We start from the raw sequence: 16,520 nt of genomic DNA on the forward strand, positions 1-16,520 counted from the left end.
CTGTGGGGTTGATGGTATCCTAAATGAAATGATAAAATATACAGACCACAAATTCCAATTGGCTATACTTAAACTCCTTAACATCATCCTCAGCTCTGGTCTCTTCCCCAATATTTGGAACCAAGGACTGATCACCCCAGTTGTCACGACCGTTGTTTAAATAACTGGACCAAGGCGCAGCGTGACTAGAGTTCCACGTTTATTTCTCGTTAAACTTAAAAAAACAACAAAGATATAACGATCGTGCAAAACGTAGTGCACAAAGGCACTCACACAAAATAATATCCCACATCGCAGGTGGGAAAAGGAACACACTAAGTATGATCCCCAATTAGAGGTAACGATTATCAGCTGCCTCTAATTGGGAACCATACACATACACCAACATAGAAATAAACTCACTAGAAATCCCCCTAGTCACACCCTGACCTAAAACACCATAGAGAACCTCGAGGGCTCTCTATGGTCAGGGCGTGACAGTACCCCCCCCAAAGGTGTGGACTCCGACCGCGAAACCTGAAACTAGATGGGGAGGGTTAGGGTGGGCAACTAGCGTTGGTGGCGGCTCCGGTGCAGGACGTAGCACCCGCTCAGACTGCGGATCCGGCAATAGAGCCGGGCTGAACGCCGTGCCCGGACTGGGCACCGGAGCAGAGGAAGGCTCCGGCCATGGAGCAGGACTGGACGCCGTGCCTGGACTGAGCACCGGCGCAGAGGAAGGCTCCGGCCATGGAGCGGCACTGGACACCGTGCCTGGACTGGGCATCGGCGCAGAGGAAGGCTCTGGCCATGGCACCGGCGCAGGAAGCTCCGGGCCGTGGACCGTCACTGGAAGCTCCGGGCCGTGGACCGTCACTGGAGGCTCCGGACCGTGGACCATCACTGGAGGCTCTGAACTGTCGCTGGAAGCTCTGGACTGTGAACCGTCGCCGGAAGCTCTGGACTGTGAACCGTTGCTGGAGGTTCCGGGCTGTAGACCGTCGCTGGAGACTCCGGACTGTACACATGCACTGGTGGACGAGTGCGGGGAGCCGGCACAGGATGTACCGGGCTGGGAAGACGCACTGGAGGCCTGGTGCGTGGAGCCAGCACAGGTTGCACCGGACTGATGACACGCTCCTCAGGTTGAGTGAGGGGAGCCGGCACAGGACGTACCGGGCTGGGAAGGCGCACTGAAGGCCTGGTGCGTGGAGCCGGCACAGGTTTCACTGGACTGATGACATGCTCCTCCAAACGCCTGCGCTGCAGCATACTCCTAGCCAACACCTCTCTCCGATAACCCTCCTCAAATTGCTCCATCGACTCCCAGACGGTCTCTGGCTCTCTCCTCGGCTCAGCTGACCGCCCCTTGTGCCCCCCCCCAAAAAAAAATCTTGGGGTTGCCCTTGGGCTGTTTGTGGCCATGGACCCCGGCGTCATCGCAGTCCCCCTTTACTCCTCGGCGACTCCCGCCAAGGAAGGGTCTCGCATCCACCCAGTATTTCTTCCCATGTCCAACTCTCCTTTACCTCCTGGGCATGTTGCTTGGTCCTGTAATGGTGGGATATTCTGTCACGACCGTCGTTTAAATAACTGGACCAAGGCGCAGCGTGAGTAGAGTTCCACATTTTATTTTTCGTGAAACTTCAAAAAACAACAAAGATATAACGATCGTGCAAAACGTAGCGCACCAAGGCACTCACACAAAACAATATCCCACATCGCAGGTGGGAAAAGGAACACACGTTACCCAATTAGAGGTAACGATTATCAGCTGCATCTAATTGGGAACCATACACATATACCAACATAGAAATAAACTCACTAGAAATCCCCCTAGTCACGCCCTGACCTAAAACACAATAGAGAACCCCGAGGGCTCTCTGGTCAGGGCGTGACACCAATCCACAAAAGTGGAGACAAAGTTGACTCCAATAACTATCGTGGGATACATGTCAACAGCAACCTTGGGGAAATCCTCTGCATTATCATTAACAGCAGACTCATACATTTCCTCAGTGAAAACAATGTACTAAGCGAATGTCAAATTGTCTTTTTACCAGAATATCGTACGACAGACCACGTATTCACCCTGCACACCCTAATTGACAAACAAACAAACAAACCAAAACAAAGGCAAAGTCTTCTCAAGCTTTGTTGATTTCAAAAAAGCTTTCGACTCAATTTGGCTTGAGGGCCTACTATACAAATGGATGGAAAGTGGTGTTGGGGGAAAAACATACAAAATTATAAAATCCAGGGGGTGAGATAGGGATGCAGCTTAAGCCCCACCCACTTCAGCATATATATATATCAATGAATTAGCGAGGGCACTGGAACAGTCTGCAGCACCAGGCCTCACCCTACTAGAATCTGAACTCAAATGTCTACTGTTTGCTGATGATCTGGTGCTTCTCACCCCAACCAAGGAGGGCCTACAGCAGCACCTAGATATTCTGCACAGATTCTGTCAGATCTGGGCACTGGCAGTAAATCTCAGTAAGACAAAAATAATGGTGTTCCAAAAAAGGTCCAGTTGCCAGGACCACGAATACAAATTCCATCTAGACACCGTTGCCCTAGAGCACACAGAAAATGATACATACCTTGGCCTAAACATCAGCGCCACAGGTAACTTCCACAGAGCTGTGAACAATTTGAGAGACAAGGCAAGAAGGGCCTTCTATGCCATCAAAAGGAACATACAATTCGACATACCAATTTGGATCTGGCTAAAAATACTTGAATCAGTTATAGAACCCATTGCTGTTTGTGGTTGTGAGGTCTGGGGTCCGCTCACCAACCAAGAATTCACAAAACGGGATAAACAGCAAATTGACACTCGGCATGCAGAATTCTGCAAAAATATTCTCTGTGTACAACGTAAAACACCAAATAATGCATGCAGAGCAGAATTAGGCCAATACCTGCTAATTATCAAAATCCAGATAATTACAAAGCCATCACCTACAGAGAAATTAACCTGGAGAAGAGCCCTGGAGAAGAGCCCCCTAAGCAAACTGGTCCTGGGGCTCTATTCACAAACACAAACAGACCCCACAGAGCCCCAGGACAGAAACACAATTAGACCCAACCAAATCATGAGAAAACAAAAAGATAATTACTTGACACATTGGAAAGAATTTTCCAAAAGCCTGATAAAACTAGAATGCTATTTGGCCCTAAACAGAGAGTACACAGTGGCAGAATACCTGACCACTGTGACTGACCCAAAATTAAGGAAATCTTTGACGATGTACAGATTTAGTAAGCATAGCCTTGCTATTGAGAAAGGTCGCTAAAGGCAGGCTCTCAAGAGAAGACAGGCTATGTGCACACTGCCCACAAAATGAGGTGGAAACTGAGCTGCACTTCCTAACCTCCTGCCATACATTTGTATGACCATATTAGAGACACATATTTCCCTCAGATTACACAGACCCACAAAGAATAAAAATAAAAAATAAAATTTTGATAAACTCCCATATCTATTGGATGAAATACCACAGTGTGCAATGACAGCAGCCAGATTTGAGACAAGAAAAGGGCAAACAGTGAAGAACAAACACCATTGTAAATACAACCTATATTTATGTTTATTTATTTTCCATTTTGTACTTTAACAATTTGCACATCATTACAATACTATATATAGACACAATATGACATTTGAAATGTCTTTATTATTTTGGAACTTTTGTGTTCCAAGTGTAATGTTTACTGTTCATTTTTATTGTTTATTTCACTTTTGTTTATTATCTATTTCACTTGCTTTGGCAATGTAAACATATGTTTCCCCTGCCAATAAATTGAGAGAGAGGTAGAGAAATGACAGAGGAGAAAGAGAGAAAATAAAGATGAGAAATTGACAAATGGACAGGCAGACAGACAGACAGCTAGCCAGGCAGATGCATACAGACAGCCAGGCATGCAGGCAGACAGACAGACAGACAGACAGACAGACAGACAGACAGACAGACAGACAGACAGACAGACAGACAGACAGACAGACAGACAGACAGACAGACATGCAGATAGACAGTGATCAAAGTGTGTTGGTAGAGTTCACCTGGCCGTTGGTCAAGAGGTCACCATGGCAACAATGGGTCACGTAACTGGAGGCCGTCAGAGGAATGATGGCTGCGGGCTACAGAGGATGAGGAGGGAGGAGAAGAAACAGAATGACGAGAAAAACATCTGGAACAGGATGTAGGAGAGATAAAGTAAGACAGAACAGAGGGAAGGATCAGGAAGGGGTGAGGGAGAACAGAGGGAAGGATCAAGAAGGGTAGTGGGTGACAAACCAGTGTCACTACATAATCATGCAGTACAGGTCCCAACTAAATGACTTCAATATAACAACAATCAAACACATCTCCAATTCCGACTCAGGATGAGAAGTTGCACCCTGAGGCCAGCACTCCCCAGTCCCAGGTCAGGTCAGCCCGCCTTGAGGGGGGCAGTAGCAGCTACACTGGGCATGTAGAGGCCTGTTCCTCACCAACATGGTAGTCTCTTCCCATTCTAGCAGACTTCCCAGTAGCTAGCAGGCTAGACTAAGTACATGGTAGTCTCTTCCCATTCTAGCAAACTTCCCAGTAGCTAGCAGGCTAGACTAAGTACATGGTAGTCTCTTCCCATTCTAGCAAACTTCCCAGTAGCTAGCAGGCTAGACTAAGTACATGGTAGTCTCTTCCCATTCTAGCAAACTTCCCAGTAGCTAGCAGGCTAGACTAAGTACATGGTAGTCTCTTCCCATTCTAGCAAACTTCCCAGTAGCTAGCAGGCTAGACTAAATACATGGTAGTCTCTTCCCATTCTAGCAAACTTCCCAGTTTCTAGCAGGCTAGACTAAATACATGGTAGTCTCTTCCCAGTAGCTAGCAGGCTAGACTAAATACATGGTAGTCTCTTCCCAGTAGCTAGCAGGCTAGACTAAATACATGGTAGTCTCTTCCCAGTAGCTAGCAGGCTAGACTAAATACATGGTAGTCTCTTCCCAGTAGCTAGCAGGCTAGACTAAATACATGGTAGTCTCTTCCCAGTAGCTAGCAGGCTAGACTAAATACATGGTAGTCTCTTCCCAGTAGCTAGCAGGCTAGACTAAGTACATGGTAGTCTCTTCCCAGTAGCTAGCAGGCTAGACTAAATACATGGTAGTCTCTTCCCAGTAGCTAGCAGGCTAGACTAAATACATGGTAGTCTCTTCCCAGTAGCTAGCAGGCTAGACTAAATACATGGCAGTCTCTTCCCAGTAGCTAGCAGGCTAGACTAAATACATGGTAGTCTCTTCCCAGTAGCTAGCAGGCTAGACTAAATACATGGTAGTCTCTTCCCAGTAGCTAGCAGGCTAGACTAAATACATGGTAGTCTCTTCCCAGTAGCTAGCAGGCTAGACTAAATACATGGTAGTCTCTTCCCAGTAGCTAGCAGGCTAGACTAAATACATGGTAGTCTCTTCCCAGTAGCTAGCAGGCTAGACTAAATACATGGTAGTCTCTTCCCAGTAGCTAGCAGGCTAGACTAAATACATGGTAGTCTCTTCCCAGTAGCTAGCAGGCTAGACTAAATACATGGTAGTCTCTTCCCAGTAGCTAGCAGGCTAGACTAAATACATGGTAGTCTCTTCCCAGTAGCTAGCAGGCTAGACTAAATACATGGTAGTCTCTTCCCAGTAGCTAGCAGGCTAGACTAAGTACATGGTAGTCTCTTCCCAGTAGCTAGCAGGCTAGACTAAATACATGGTAGTCTCTTCCCAGTAGCTAGCAGGCTAGACTAAGTACATAGTGGTAGATATGTGTGTGTACATGCATGTACACACACATACACATTGACAGACGCGCGCGCACACACACACCCACCACACCATACACACACCACACACACACCACACCACACACCCACCACACACACACCACACCACACCACACACCCACCACACCACACCCACCACACCACACCACACCCACCACACCACACCCACCACACCACACACACCACACCACACACACACACACACCCACCACACCCACCACACCACACACTACCCACCACACCACACACACCACACCACACACACCACACACTACCCAGGTAGAACAGAACCTCACTGTGACCTCTACCTTCCCCGTAACATGTGCTTCTTGTTAGTAGCTGGAAGAAACACTCAATTATATATGTTAAACTAATAACATCACAGATGCTGCAGTATATCAGAAATCAAACACCACTGTAAAAAGAGCACCAATCTTTTTTATGGGCCGTGCAAATGGCCTTTAGGCCAAAGCAGAGGTCTCGCTCCTATTCATATGGTATCTGGTCTGGTGTGCATTAGACTAGAGGTGGGGGTAGGATCACTGTGGCTGTTGGAGAGGTCACCTACAAAGACTACAACGAATGGTAGTAAAGTAGCAATTGTAATGTGTGGGATTATGCATAATCTGTATTAAAGAGGAAGTTCAGGATTTTATCAATCAATCAAGTTTATTTATAAAGCCTTTTTACATCAGCAGATGTCACAAAGTGTTATACAGATTTTACAACTTGATGTTAGAGGATTCCTCACCCTGAAATTATCTTTTTAAATGTTATTTAACTAGGCAAGTCAGTTAAGAACAAATTCTTATTTACAATGACGGCCTACACCGGCCAACCCCGGACGACGCTGGGCCAATTGTGCACCGCCCTATGGGACTCCCAATCGCGACCAGTTGTGATACAGCCTGGAAATCTATGGGCCAGGAGAAACCCTAATCCATGGTTCTGCTTCTCTAAAGAGCCCCTACAAACTTCAGCTAACTTTAGCCACAGCTAGCTACAAATCAATGAGACTGAAGAGGACAGGACAAGGTTATTTGTCTTAGTGGAAAGCAGTTGCTGTGGTATCTACTTTAGGAACAAAGCTCTTCAAAGTAAACTAACTGTGTATATCATAGCAACAAGCCCTGGCATAGCATTAACAGTATATTGATTAGTGTAATTACACGCCATTAGCACTCCATTATTTAAGTAGCAGCATTAATTACATTAGGCAAAAAACCCAGCCATCGCAGATTAAGGGAGGGATGAAAGAGATGGCAAGACAGAAGGGAGAATAAAAGAGAGAGAAAGAGAAGTGGGGGAGTGAAAAAAATGGGGTTTAAGAAGATATGACAAGTTATAGAGGAGATGATGAAAGCAAGAGAGAGAGAGAGAGAGAGAGAGAGACAGAGAGAGAGAGACAGAAAGAGAGAGAGAGACAGAGAGAGAGAGTGAGAGACAGAGAGAGAGAGACAGAGACACAGAGAGAGAGACAGAAAGAGAGAGAGAGACAGAGACAGAGAGAGAGAGACAGAAAGAGAGAGAGACAGAGAGAGAGAGAGTGAGAGACAGAGAGAGAGAGACAGAGAGAGAGAGAGACAGAGAGTGCGAGACAGAGAGCGAGAGAGACAGAAAGAGAGAGCGACAGCGGCAGGTAGCCTAGTGGTTAGAGCGTTAGACTTGTAACCGAAAAGTTGCAAGATCGAATCCCCGAGCTGACAAGGTAAAAATCTGTCGTTCTGCCCCTGAACAAGGCAGTTAACCCACTGTTCCTAGGCCGTCATTGTAAATAAGAATTTGTTCTTAACTGACTTGCCTAGTTAAATAAAGGTAATAAAAACATAGAGAGAGACAGAGAGACTGAGAGAGAAAAGGAGCAAGAGATGGAGAAACAGCATTCTCTTAATTAAAAAATAAACTGTTTCAGCAAGTTGACAGGGAATGAATCTGTGGCTAGAGCAACACAGTAAGGAGCCAAACACTTTAGCCCTTTCTTTCTCTCTCTCTCCAGTATTACAGGGAGGGAACGGGAATTGTGGCGCAGAGTGCTGTTGTCATGGTTACTGGGTGCAGAGCTACACCATACTGCAGAGTTAATGAAGAGAGAGAGACAGAGACAGAGCGCAAGAAAGAAAGACTTGAGAAAAATAGAGGCAGAGAGAGAGAGACAGAGAGAATTATATAGCCTTCATCAAATCACTGCCTCAACCTGGCTAAATACCTGCATCCGCGGACAGAAAGATTTAAAAAGCAAATAAATATTGGTTGGTAGATTCAGTGTCACATTTATCTTAGGCAACCTTGTGAGACCAACCACAGGGAGGGTCCTGAGCTTCCCCTGGTTCACTGCATTAATAAACATTATGGTGTCACCAAAGCAAATAAAACCTAAAGCTCGAAACTCAAGCCAGGGCCTCGAGAGCAAATTCCTTTGGGATACAATCAAGATTTAAACTAAGCGTTAAATAAAAATATGCAATAACCACAACCAGTCCTAACATGTGAGATTTACAAAGCAGTGGAGTTGGACCAGTTCCAGGCCTTTCACACACTGGTTTATTGTATGCCTCTTGGGTTAGGTCAGGGACCGTTATGTGTGTGTGTGTGTGTGTGTGTGTGTGTGAGCTTGCACGTACGTGTTGGTGATTTTTCACTAAAGATAGATGTATTTTGATGTACACAAGGGATGACCATTCCCACAGTCCATAGGTTTTGGTATTACTTTAGTCAGTGACAGGATTTAATCTACCATGTCAGAGGACAACTCCATGAATGTGGTCTCAGATCAAACAGATCCACTAACACATATCCAGCCTATAGCGTAAGTGATTCTACAGTATAGGCATTATGTCTTCACCTGGTGGCCTGTATGTCACAGACTCTGATACAGTATCGGTTCTTCAAACACCCTGAGCCTGACCCTAAGCCCACATCTCTGTAACTGATCTGGGATCTGCTGCAGGTATCTAGCGGCAGGTAGCCTGGCAGTTAAGAGCATTGAGCCAGTAACCGAAAGGTCGCTGGTTCTAGTCCCTGAGTCGGCAATGTGGAAAAATGTGCCCTTCTGCCCTTGAGCAAGGCAGTTATCCCATAACAACAACAGTGCTATGGACGTCGAATTAGCCGGCCCCGCACACCTCTCTTATTCAGAGGGGTTGGGTTATTCAGTTCTGACTTGGTATTCCCGATCACATAGCTGGCCTTTTAGTGTGAAAAAACAGACATCTCCCAGGAGACCTGGAACAAAAAATAATAAAAGTGAAAGTTTTGCACATTGTCCTAAACGTCTCGTCATCCAACTCACAAGGGGTATCTCACAGTGTGTGTGTTTATGAGACAGTTTACAGCCAACACTAAAATATAATTGTCCTTTCAGACTATTTTCCATCTCCCTTCCTACTAAACCATCCTTCTTCCTCCTCCCACGGTTTTCATGACAACTTTAAGGTCCTTTAATGGGACATTCACACTTCCCCCACTAAGGGGAACTAGCTGAAACAACTGATCCAGAATCAGTTAATAATCACTCCCAGTTGCTTTAAAAAACGGAACAAATGCAGAAATGATTGATTCCTGCCTCCGATCTTTGAGATATGGTGACAGGTCATAAGCGGTTGTGATGGCTCTGTCCACCTTGCTATAAACTGGGTGATTTAAAGGGAAAATCTACTCAAAAACTATCTTTAGTCCCAAAACGTTTTGCATGTCAGGAGTCAAGGTTTCAAGATATTGGACTTTCAAGAAGCAAAGCATTTGTGACTAGTTTCAGGAAACTAGGTGTGTGTGGCGCATCACTACTTCACAGGCATTTGAACGTAAAAAGGCAGAAATGCCTTCTGGAACATGTGAACTTTCATGTGTCTTAACAACAAACTTGTATGCTGTCTGTAAATATGAATAAATTGTTAAATTATGAACCTAGTTGGTTTAGCCACGGAAAAAGTCAGCAACCTTCCCGCTAGCCGTGATTGGCTGAGATAATGGATGGGCTGGACATGCTGAGAGATGAGTTCAGATTGGTCTGCCATGTAGCATGCTTCAGAGTATGATACCTACGGTGAAAAGAGTATGATAGCTACGGTGAAAAGAGTATGATAGCTACGGTGAAAAGAGTATGATACCTACGGAGAAAAGAGTATGATAGCTACGGTGAAAAGAGTATGATAGCTACGGTGAAAAGAGTATGATAGCTATGGTGAAAAGAGTATGATAGCTACGGAGAAAAGAGTATGATACCTACGGAGAAAAGAGTATGATACCTACGGAGAAAAGAGTATGATACCTACGGAGAAAAGAGTATGATACCTACGGAGAAAAGAGTATGATAGCTACGGAGAAAAGAGTATGATACCTACGGAGAAAAGAGTATGATACCTACGGAGAAAAGAGTATGATAGCTACGGAGAAAAGAGTATGATACCTACGGAGAAAAGAGTATGATACCTACGGAGAAAAGAGTATGATAGCTACGGTGAAAAGGAGATGGAGAAAATTCAGGTGTTTGATTGCAAATGCAGAGGAAGTCGAAAAGAGAACACAGAAGGCTGAGTTGGGATTATGGTTCATTGTTTAGTTAGCGACATGTCTAAACAAAAGATTCCACAATGCAAGTAATCTTTTCACTGTATCGTTTACACCTTCAGTATCCTGTGCATGTGACAAATTAACATTGATTTTATTTTATATAGTGTGTGTTTACCAGAGATGGTAATGTGAAGAACAGCATGACCTGCACCAAAGACAAATTAGGATATAACGTTAGGCCAACGAGACAGCGTCCAAGTTATAAAATTATCCGGTTGAATGCCCTGCTTTTATTTTGTCACACTAACAACCGTAAGCTATTTTCAGTAATTAGCTCACCATTAACTAGTAAATAATGATATTGTTGTGAGTTTATTTTCCTGTAATAATGAATACAAATTAGCTAAAGTTAAGACATTGTCGGCTATATGATATGTTCATTATTTGAACTGGCTAGCCAGCTAACTTAACGTTAGCTAGCTAGCTAACAAGCTAGATACAAACCAAAACATTGTTTAGAAAGTTGCTTTTAGTTGCCTGGTTTTCTAGATTGACAAATACTACATATATTTTTAAACAGGTGGGTTTAATGGTATTAAAATACACCAGTTATGCTATTTTGGACCACCAGGTTGCTGACATCATGCAGTCTGTCATTTTTATGTTTCTACTTTTTCATAACGACAACTACAAGTTTGATGTCGGATGACAATAGAATGTTCATGATGTCACCGCGACAATTGTATACAGACATGTCGATAGACGTAGTGTAAACCTGCCTTTAGTCTTGAAATGTTTGGTTGTACACTACCATATTCACTGTTTAGCACATGGCCTCACATGTGAATCCTTAAAGAGATGGGTGGGGCTTAAGAGGGTGTGAACGATGCTGAACAGGTGTAGACAAAGAAGAGCTCTCCAGTACTTGTACCAAAAATATTCAAGGGCCATTTTCTCAAAAGTGGGATTACAAGTTTATTATCTTTCAAAGCAAAATTACTTTCCCATTGTTCCTCAACTGTAGTGTATGATATACCATTTTCCAGCTCTGAGTCTGTACTTTATCTAATGTAAAAAATACAATTTCAAATGTTGCTACATCAGACGGAATTGAGCCGGTCGGTCACATTTTGCATCATTATGATGTTGTTGCTCGGTGATACTTAGCTTCTTGAAAGTCTAATATCTTGAAAACTTGACTGCTGACAGGCAAAACATTTTGGGACTTTCACCCGTGGACTAATTATTTAAAAAAATGTAAGATCGTTTTTGAATGGAGTTTCGTTTAAGGGGTCAGAGTTCGATCATCCAGGTAATTCAAGTCAAACTGGCCAGATGACAGTTCTTCTAGAACAGTTCAATTAATCCAGCCAGTCCCAATTCGCTCCCTAGCCCTTCCTCTTGGCCCTAACCCTTCGATGGTTGCAGATCTGTAAAATGGTAAGTTCAACATGAACTATACCTATCCAGGCCACTTGAGATCTACAAACATTGACTATATCTATCCAGGCCCCTAAGATCTACAAACATTGACTATATCTATCCAGGCCCCTAAGATCTACAAACATTTACTATATCTATCCAGGCCACTTCAGATCTACAAACAGTGATGGGTTAGGGCCACAGTGATGGGTTAGAGTGGTAGAGCGCAAATTGGGATTCGGCTTTGCTATCGTTGTTTTGTCTTCTTTTACTTAGGGTGCTTAGTGACTTGAGTTAACACTGTCGAGCCAACACAGTGAGATACCAATGCAGCAACATACTGTTGAGCCAATGCAGTGAGATACCAATGCAGCAACATAATGTTGAGCCAACGCAGTGAGATACCAATGCAGCAACATAATGTTGAGCCAACGCAGTGAGATACCAATGCAGCAACATACTGTTGAGCCAATGCAGTGAGATACCAATGCAGCAACATAATGTTGAGCCAATGCAGTGAGATACCAATGCAGCAACATACTGTTGAGCCAATGCAGTAAGATACAGCTAACATAGCGACACTAGCATGGTAACATCTTCAACCACTGAGCTGGTACTGTGAGATATAGACATGATGCTTTATAACAGGGGACATTCTTCCAAAGGAGGTTGGTGGCACCTTAATTGGGGAGGACAGGTTCGTGGTAATGGCTGGAGTGGAAGGTGGGAATGGTATCAAATACATCAAACACATGGTTTCCTTGTGTTTGATGCCATTCCATTCGCTGCGTTCCAGCCATTATGGGCCGTCCTCCCGTCAGCAGCTTTCACTGCATTCTTCATAGTCTAGACTAAAGACCTGAAGTTCAAACAGACTACTGTGAGTCCGACTCTGTTTACAACGATTTAGTAACCTGCCTTTTGCTGTAGAATTGATGAACCTTTCTGCATATTACTTCCAAAATTGTTATTTCAACCTTGTGCAGCATTACCGTGCATAAATAAGAGATTTATGAACGATTGTTCTTTCAAATATGATCTCCCCTTTTTCTACCATGGACAGTTCTGTTGTCTCGTGGAGTTATGTCTAGATGAAAGAGGGTGACGTTTCTCTTCCTGGTCCTGTTGAAGTAGCTCGCCATGATTGGAAGAGTCTGGGTGTTACTGTCTGGGGGAATATATGGACCTGGAGATAATATATGGACCTGGAGATAATATATGGACCTGGAGATAATTTATGGACCTGGAGATAAATTGCCTCAGTCTAGGTTCTCTAAAGGCTACACAGTCCACATTCTTTATTTCTCTATACGGAGAGAGAGATCAGTAGTCAGAAATACATGTTGATAGAGAGGCAGACAGACAGACAAAGAGATGTACAGATACACTGACTGACACGCAGAGTGACATGCAGCCTGACATACAGGCAGACAGGCAGACTGTTATAAAGGAAGGGAAACATCTCAGACAGCTACATGACACACGCTAACAGATATCAGTATCGGCTGGGAGCATTGGCATTGATGAACTGAACATCTAGCCATATGGTGTGGTGTGTGGTGCACTTCAAAAGAGGAAGATCCTGTGTTGGTTTAGGGAGAGAAGACCGTCTCTTTAAGTAGGTGATTGGCCCGGGGCCTCAGGCACTGTGGCTGTCTTGTCTGAAACTGCCTCTGAATTATTAGAAGGTTGCAACATCTGGAAACACAGTGATGGATGGCCAGGTGTGTGTGAGTGTGTACACACACACACAGACACACACACACACACATATAGAAGGAAAGGAATAAAGATCCAGCAAAGAGAAAAGTATACATACAAGATTTGACAGTTTGCAGTTTAATACCTGTCTGTCTCTTCAAATGTCTTGGAATATGATTTATTCTAGTAACAAGAGATACAGAGTCAGTGATGAACTGTTTATTACCCTGACAACAGACACATAAAAGACCAGATAATAGCAGCATTTTCAATTTGATGAGATTATTACACAGTCAGAGTTCTAATCACCCCTGAGTCAGTGGAAATGATACCATATCACTACTCAATGTGGTGATACTAGGGCTAAGAGATAACATGAGGGAAAGGCCTCTTTGGTGTGTGTGTGAAGGGGCTGCATCTAAGCATGGCTAGGTTAGGTGAATCAGCTCTCTACTACAGTGGGAACCTTAAGGCACATTATACAGTAGATACCCAGCCCTAAAACAGAGCACACAGATAACTCACCCTTATACAGTAGATACCCAGCCCTGCCCTAAAACAGAGCACACAGATAACTCACCCTTATACAGTAGATACCCAGCCCTGCCCTGCAACAGAACACACAGATAACTCACCCTTATACAGTAGATACCCCAGCCCTGCAACAGAGCACACAGATAACTGACCCTTATACAGTAGATACCCAGCCCTGCAACAGAGCACACAGATAACTCACCCTTATACAGTAGATACCCAGCCCTGCCCTACAACAGAGCACACAGATAACTCACCCTTATACAGTAGATACCCAGCCCTGCCCTACAACAGAACACACAGATAACTCACCCTTATACAGTAGATACCCAGCCCTGCCCTGCAACAGAACACACAGATAACTCACCCTTATACAGTAGATACCCAGCCCTGCCCTACAACAGAACACACAGATAACTCACCCTTTGGCAGCGATTGAAGAACGGCTCAATTATCTCTCTTATTATACTGTAATCATCTTTATTAATGAGTGACTGTCCAGGATATCTTTCTTCATTGCAGTACAGGTTATAGCAACAACAATAGATAATGTAGTCAATATTTTATTTATTTTACCTTTATTTAACTAGGCAAGTCAGTTAAGAACAAATTATTTTTTACAATGATGGCCTACTCCGGCCAAACCCTAACGACGCTGGGCCAATTGTGCGCCGCCCTATGGGACTCCCAATCACGTCCGGTTGTGATACAGCCTGGAATCGAACCAGGGTCTGTAGTGACGCGTCTAGCATTGAGATGCAGTGATCGCTGTGCCACTCGGAAGCCCAATAGCAAGACTGAGAAGTCAAGAATTTGGCACATGCCATTGACTAAATGTATTATAATGTATGTTTTGGTTTGAGTCAAGTTGAAACAGGGAATCATTATATTTGGTGTAATGTCCTTACATTCCAATTATTCTATCCTGTGACTATATTATTAGTGAATGAATGACTCCATCTGAACCAGCTAACACACAGGTACATCTTTATTCAGAAAAGTCAGGTGAATGTGTCCATCATTGTTCAATCTCTGTGTGACCTTTCAACTCTAAAGAGCATCTACTTGTCCCTCCCTCTCTCCTGTACCTCTACACTCCTCCTCTCCCTCTCTCATGTACCTCTTCACTCCTCCTCCTCTCCCTCTCTGCTGTACCTCTTCACTCCTCCTCCTCTCCCTCTCTTCTGTACCTCTTCACTCCTCCTCTACCTCTTTTCTGTACCTCTTCACTCCCCCTCTCCCTCTCTCCTGTACCTCTACATGCCTCCTCTCCCTCTCTCCTGTACCTCTTCACCCCCCTCCTCTCCCTCTTTCCTGTTTCTCCTCTCCCGTACCACTTCACACCTCCTCCTCTCCATCTCTCCTGTACCTCTACACTCCTCCTCCTCCTCCTCTCCCTGTCTCCTGTACCTCTTCACTCCTCATCTCCCTCTCCCTCTCTCTCCTGTCTCAGGGTTTGGGGCTAGGGCTGGGTCCGGGGGTCTTGCGTCCGGACAGGATAGGTGGCAGGATGGGTTTGGCGTTGGAGCCTGGGCGTGCCGTGGTGGCGCCCGGAGAGAGAAGCTCGGAGCCGTGGCGAGGGGCATCAGGAGTGTGGCCAGATTCTACTTGATCTGGGGGAGAAACAAGTACACAACCAATGAGTTACTAATACTTGGAAAGATGTGTGCTTTTCATATATAAAGAGAGGATCCATAACCGGTATATCTAGGGAGTTGTTTACATACAACTCAGTTTTTCACAATTCCTGACATTTAATCCTAGTAAAAATTCCCTGTCTTAGGTCTGTTAGGATCACCACTTTATTTTAAGAATGTGAAATGTCAGAATAATAGTAGAGATAATTATTTATTTCCACTTTTATTTCTTTCATCACATTCCCAGTGGGTCAGAAGTTTACATACACTCAATTAGTATTTGGTAGCATTGCCTTTAAACTGTTTAACTTGGGTCAAACATTTCGGGTAGCCTTCCACAAGCTACCCACAATAAGTTGGGTGAATTTGGCCCATTCCTCCTGACAGAGCTGGTGTAACTGAGTCAGGTTTGTAGGCCTCCTTGCTCGAACACGCTTTTTCAGTTCTGCCCACACATTTTCTATAGGGTTGAGGTCAGGGCTTTGTGATGGCCACTCCAATACCTTGACTTTGTTGTCCTTAAGCCATGTTGCCACAAATTTGGAAGTATGCTTGAGGTCATTGTCCATTTGGAAGACTCATTTGCGACCAAGCTTTAACTTCCTGACTGATGCCATCTATTTTGTGAAGTGCACCAGTCCCTCCTGCAGCAAAGCACCCCCACAACATGATGCTGCCACCCCCATGCCTCACGGTTAGGATGGTGTTCTTCGGCTTGCAAGCCTCCCCCTTTTTCCTCCAAACATAACGATGGTCATTATGGCCAAACAGTTATATTTTTATAACAGTTATAACAGATTGATGACTAGCCAACACAGTTCTATGAGGTAGAGGAAGGTATCAGAACCAGTCCCAATAAGTGTCATGACAAAATGTCCACCTGCTAGAGAGAGAGACATGAAGAAAGGCAGAGACAGAGAGAGA

At 44.4% G+C, this 16,520-nt stretch overlaps 1 protein-coding gene across 2 annotated transcripts in view; it reads right to left on the minus strand.

The window, feature by feature from the left end:
- Positions 1 to 15,284: 15,284 nt before the first annotated feature.
- LOC106594477 (leucine-rich repeat and guanylate kinase domain-containing protein) overlaps positions 15,285 to 16,520 on the minus strand; it is a 64,574-nt gene continuing 63,338 nt past the window's right edge. For both annotated transcript variants that reach the window (XM_045722268.1, XM_045722269.1), the window contains exon 20: positions 15,285 to 15,572. In XM_045722268.1, coding sequence (XP_045578224.1) covers positions 15,409 to 15,572 — 164 coding nt within the window. In that variant the 3' untranslated portion in view covers positions 15,285 to 15,408. The remainder of the gene's footprint in view (positions 15,573 to 16,520) is intronic.

This window comes from Salmo salar, chromosome ssa07, assembly GCF_905237065.1.
Source record: "Salmo salar chromosome ssa07, Ssal_v3.1, whole genome shotgun sequence".
Classification (NCBI taxonomy): Eukaryota; Metazoa; Chordata; class Actinopteri; order Salmoniformes; family Salmonidae; genus Salmo; species Salmo salar.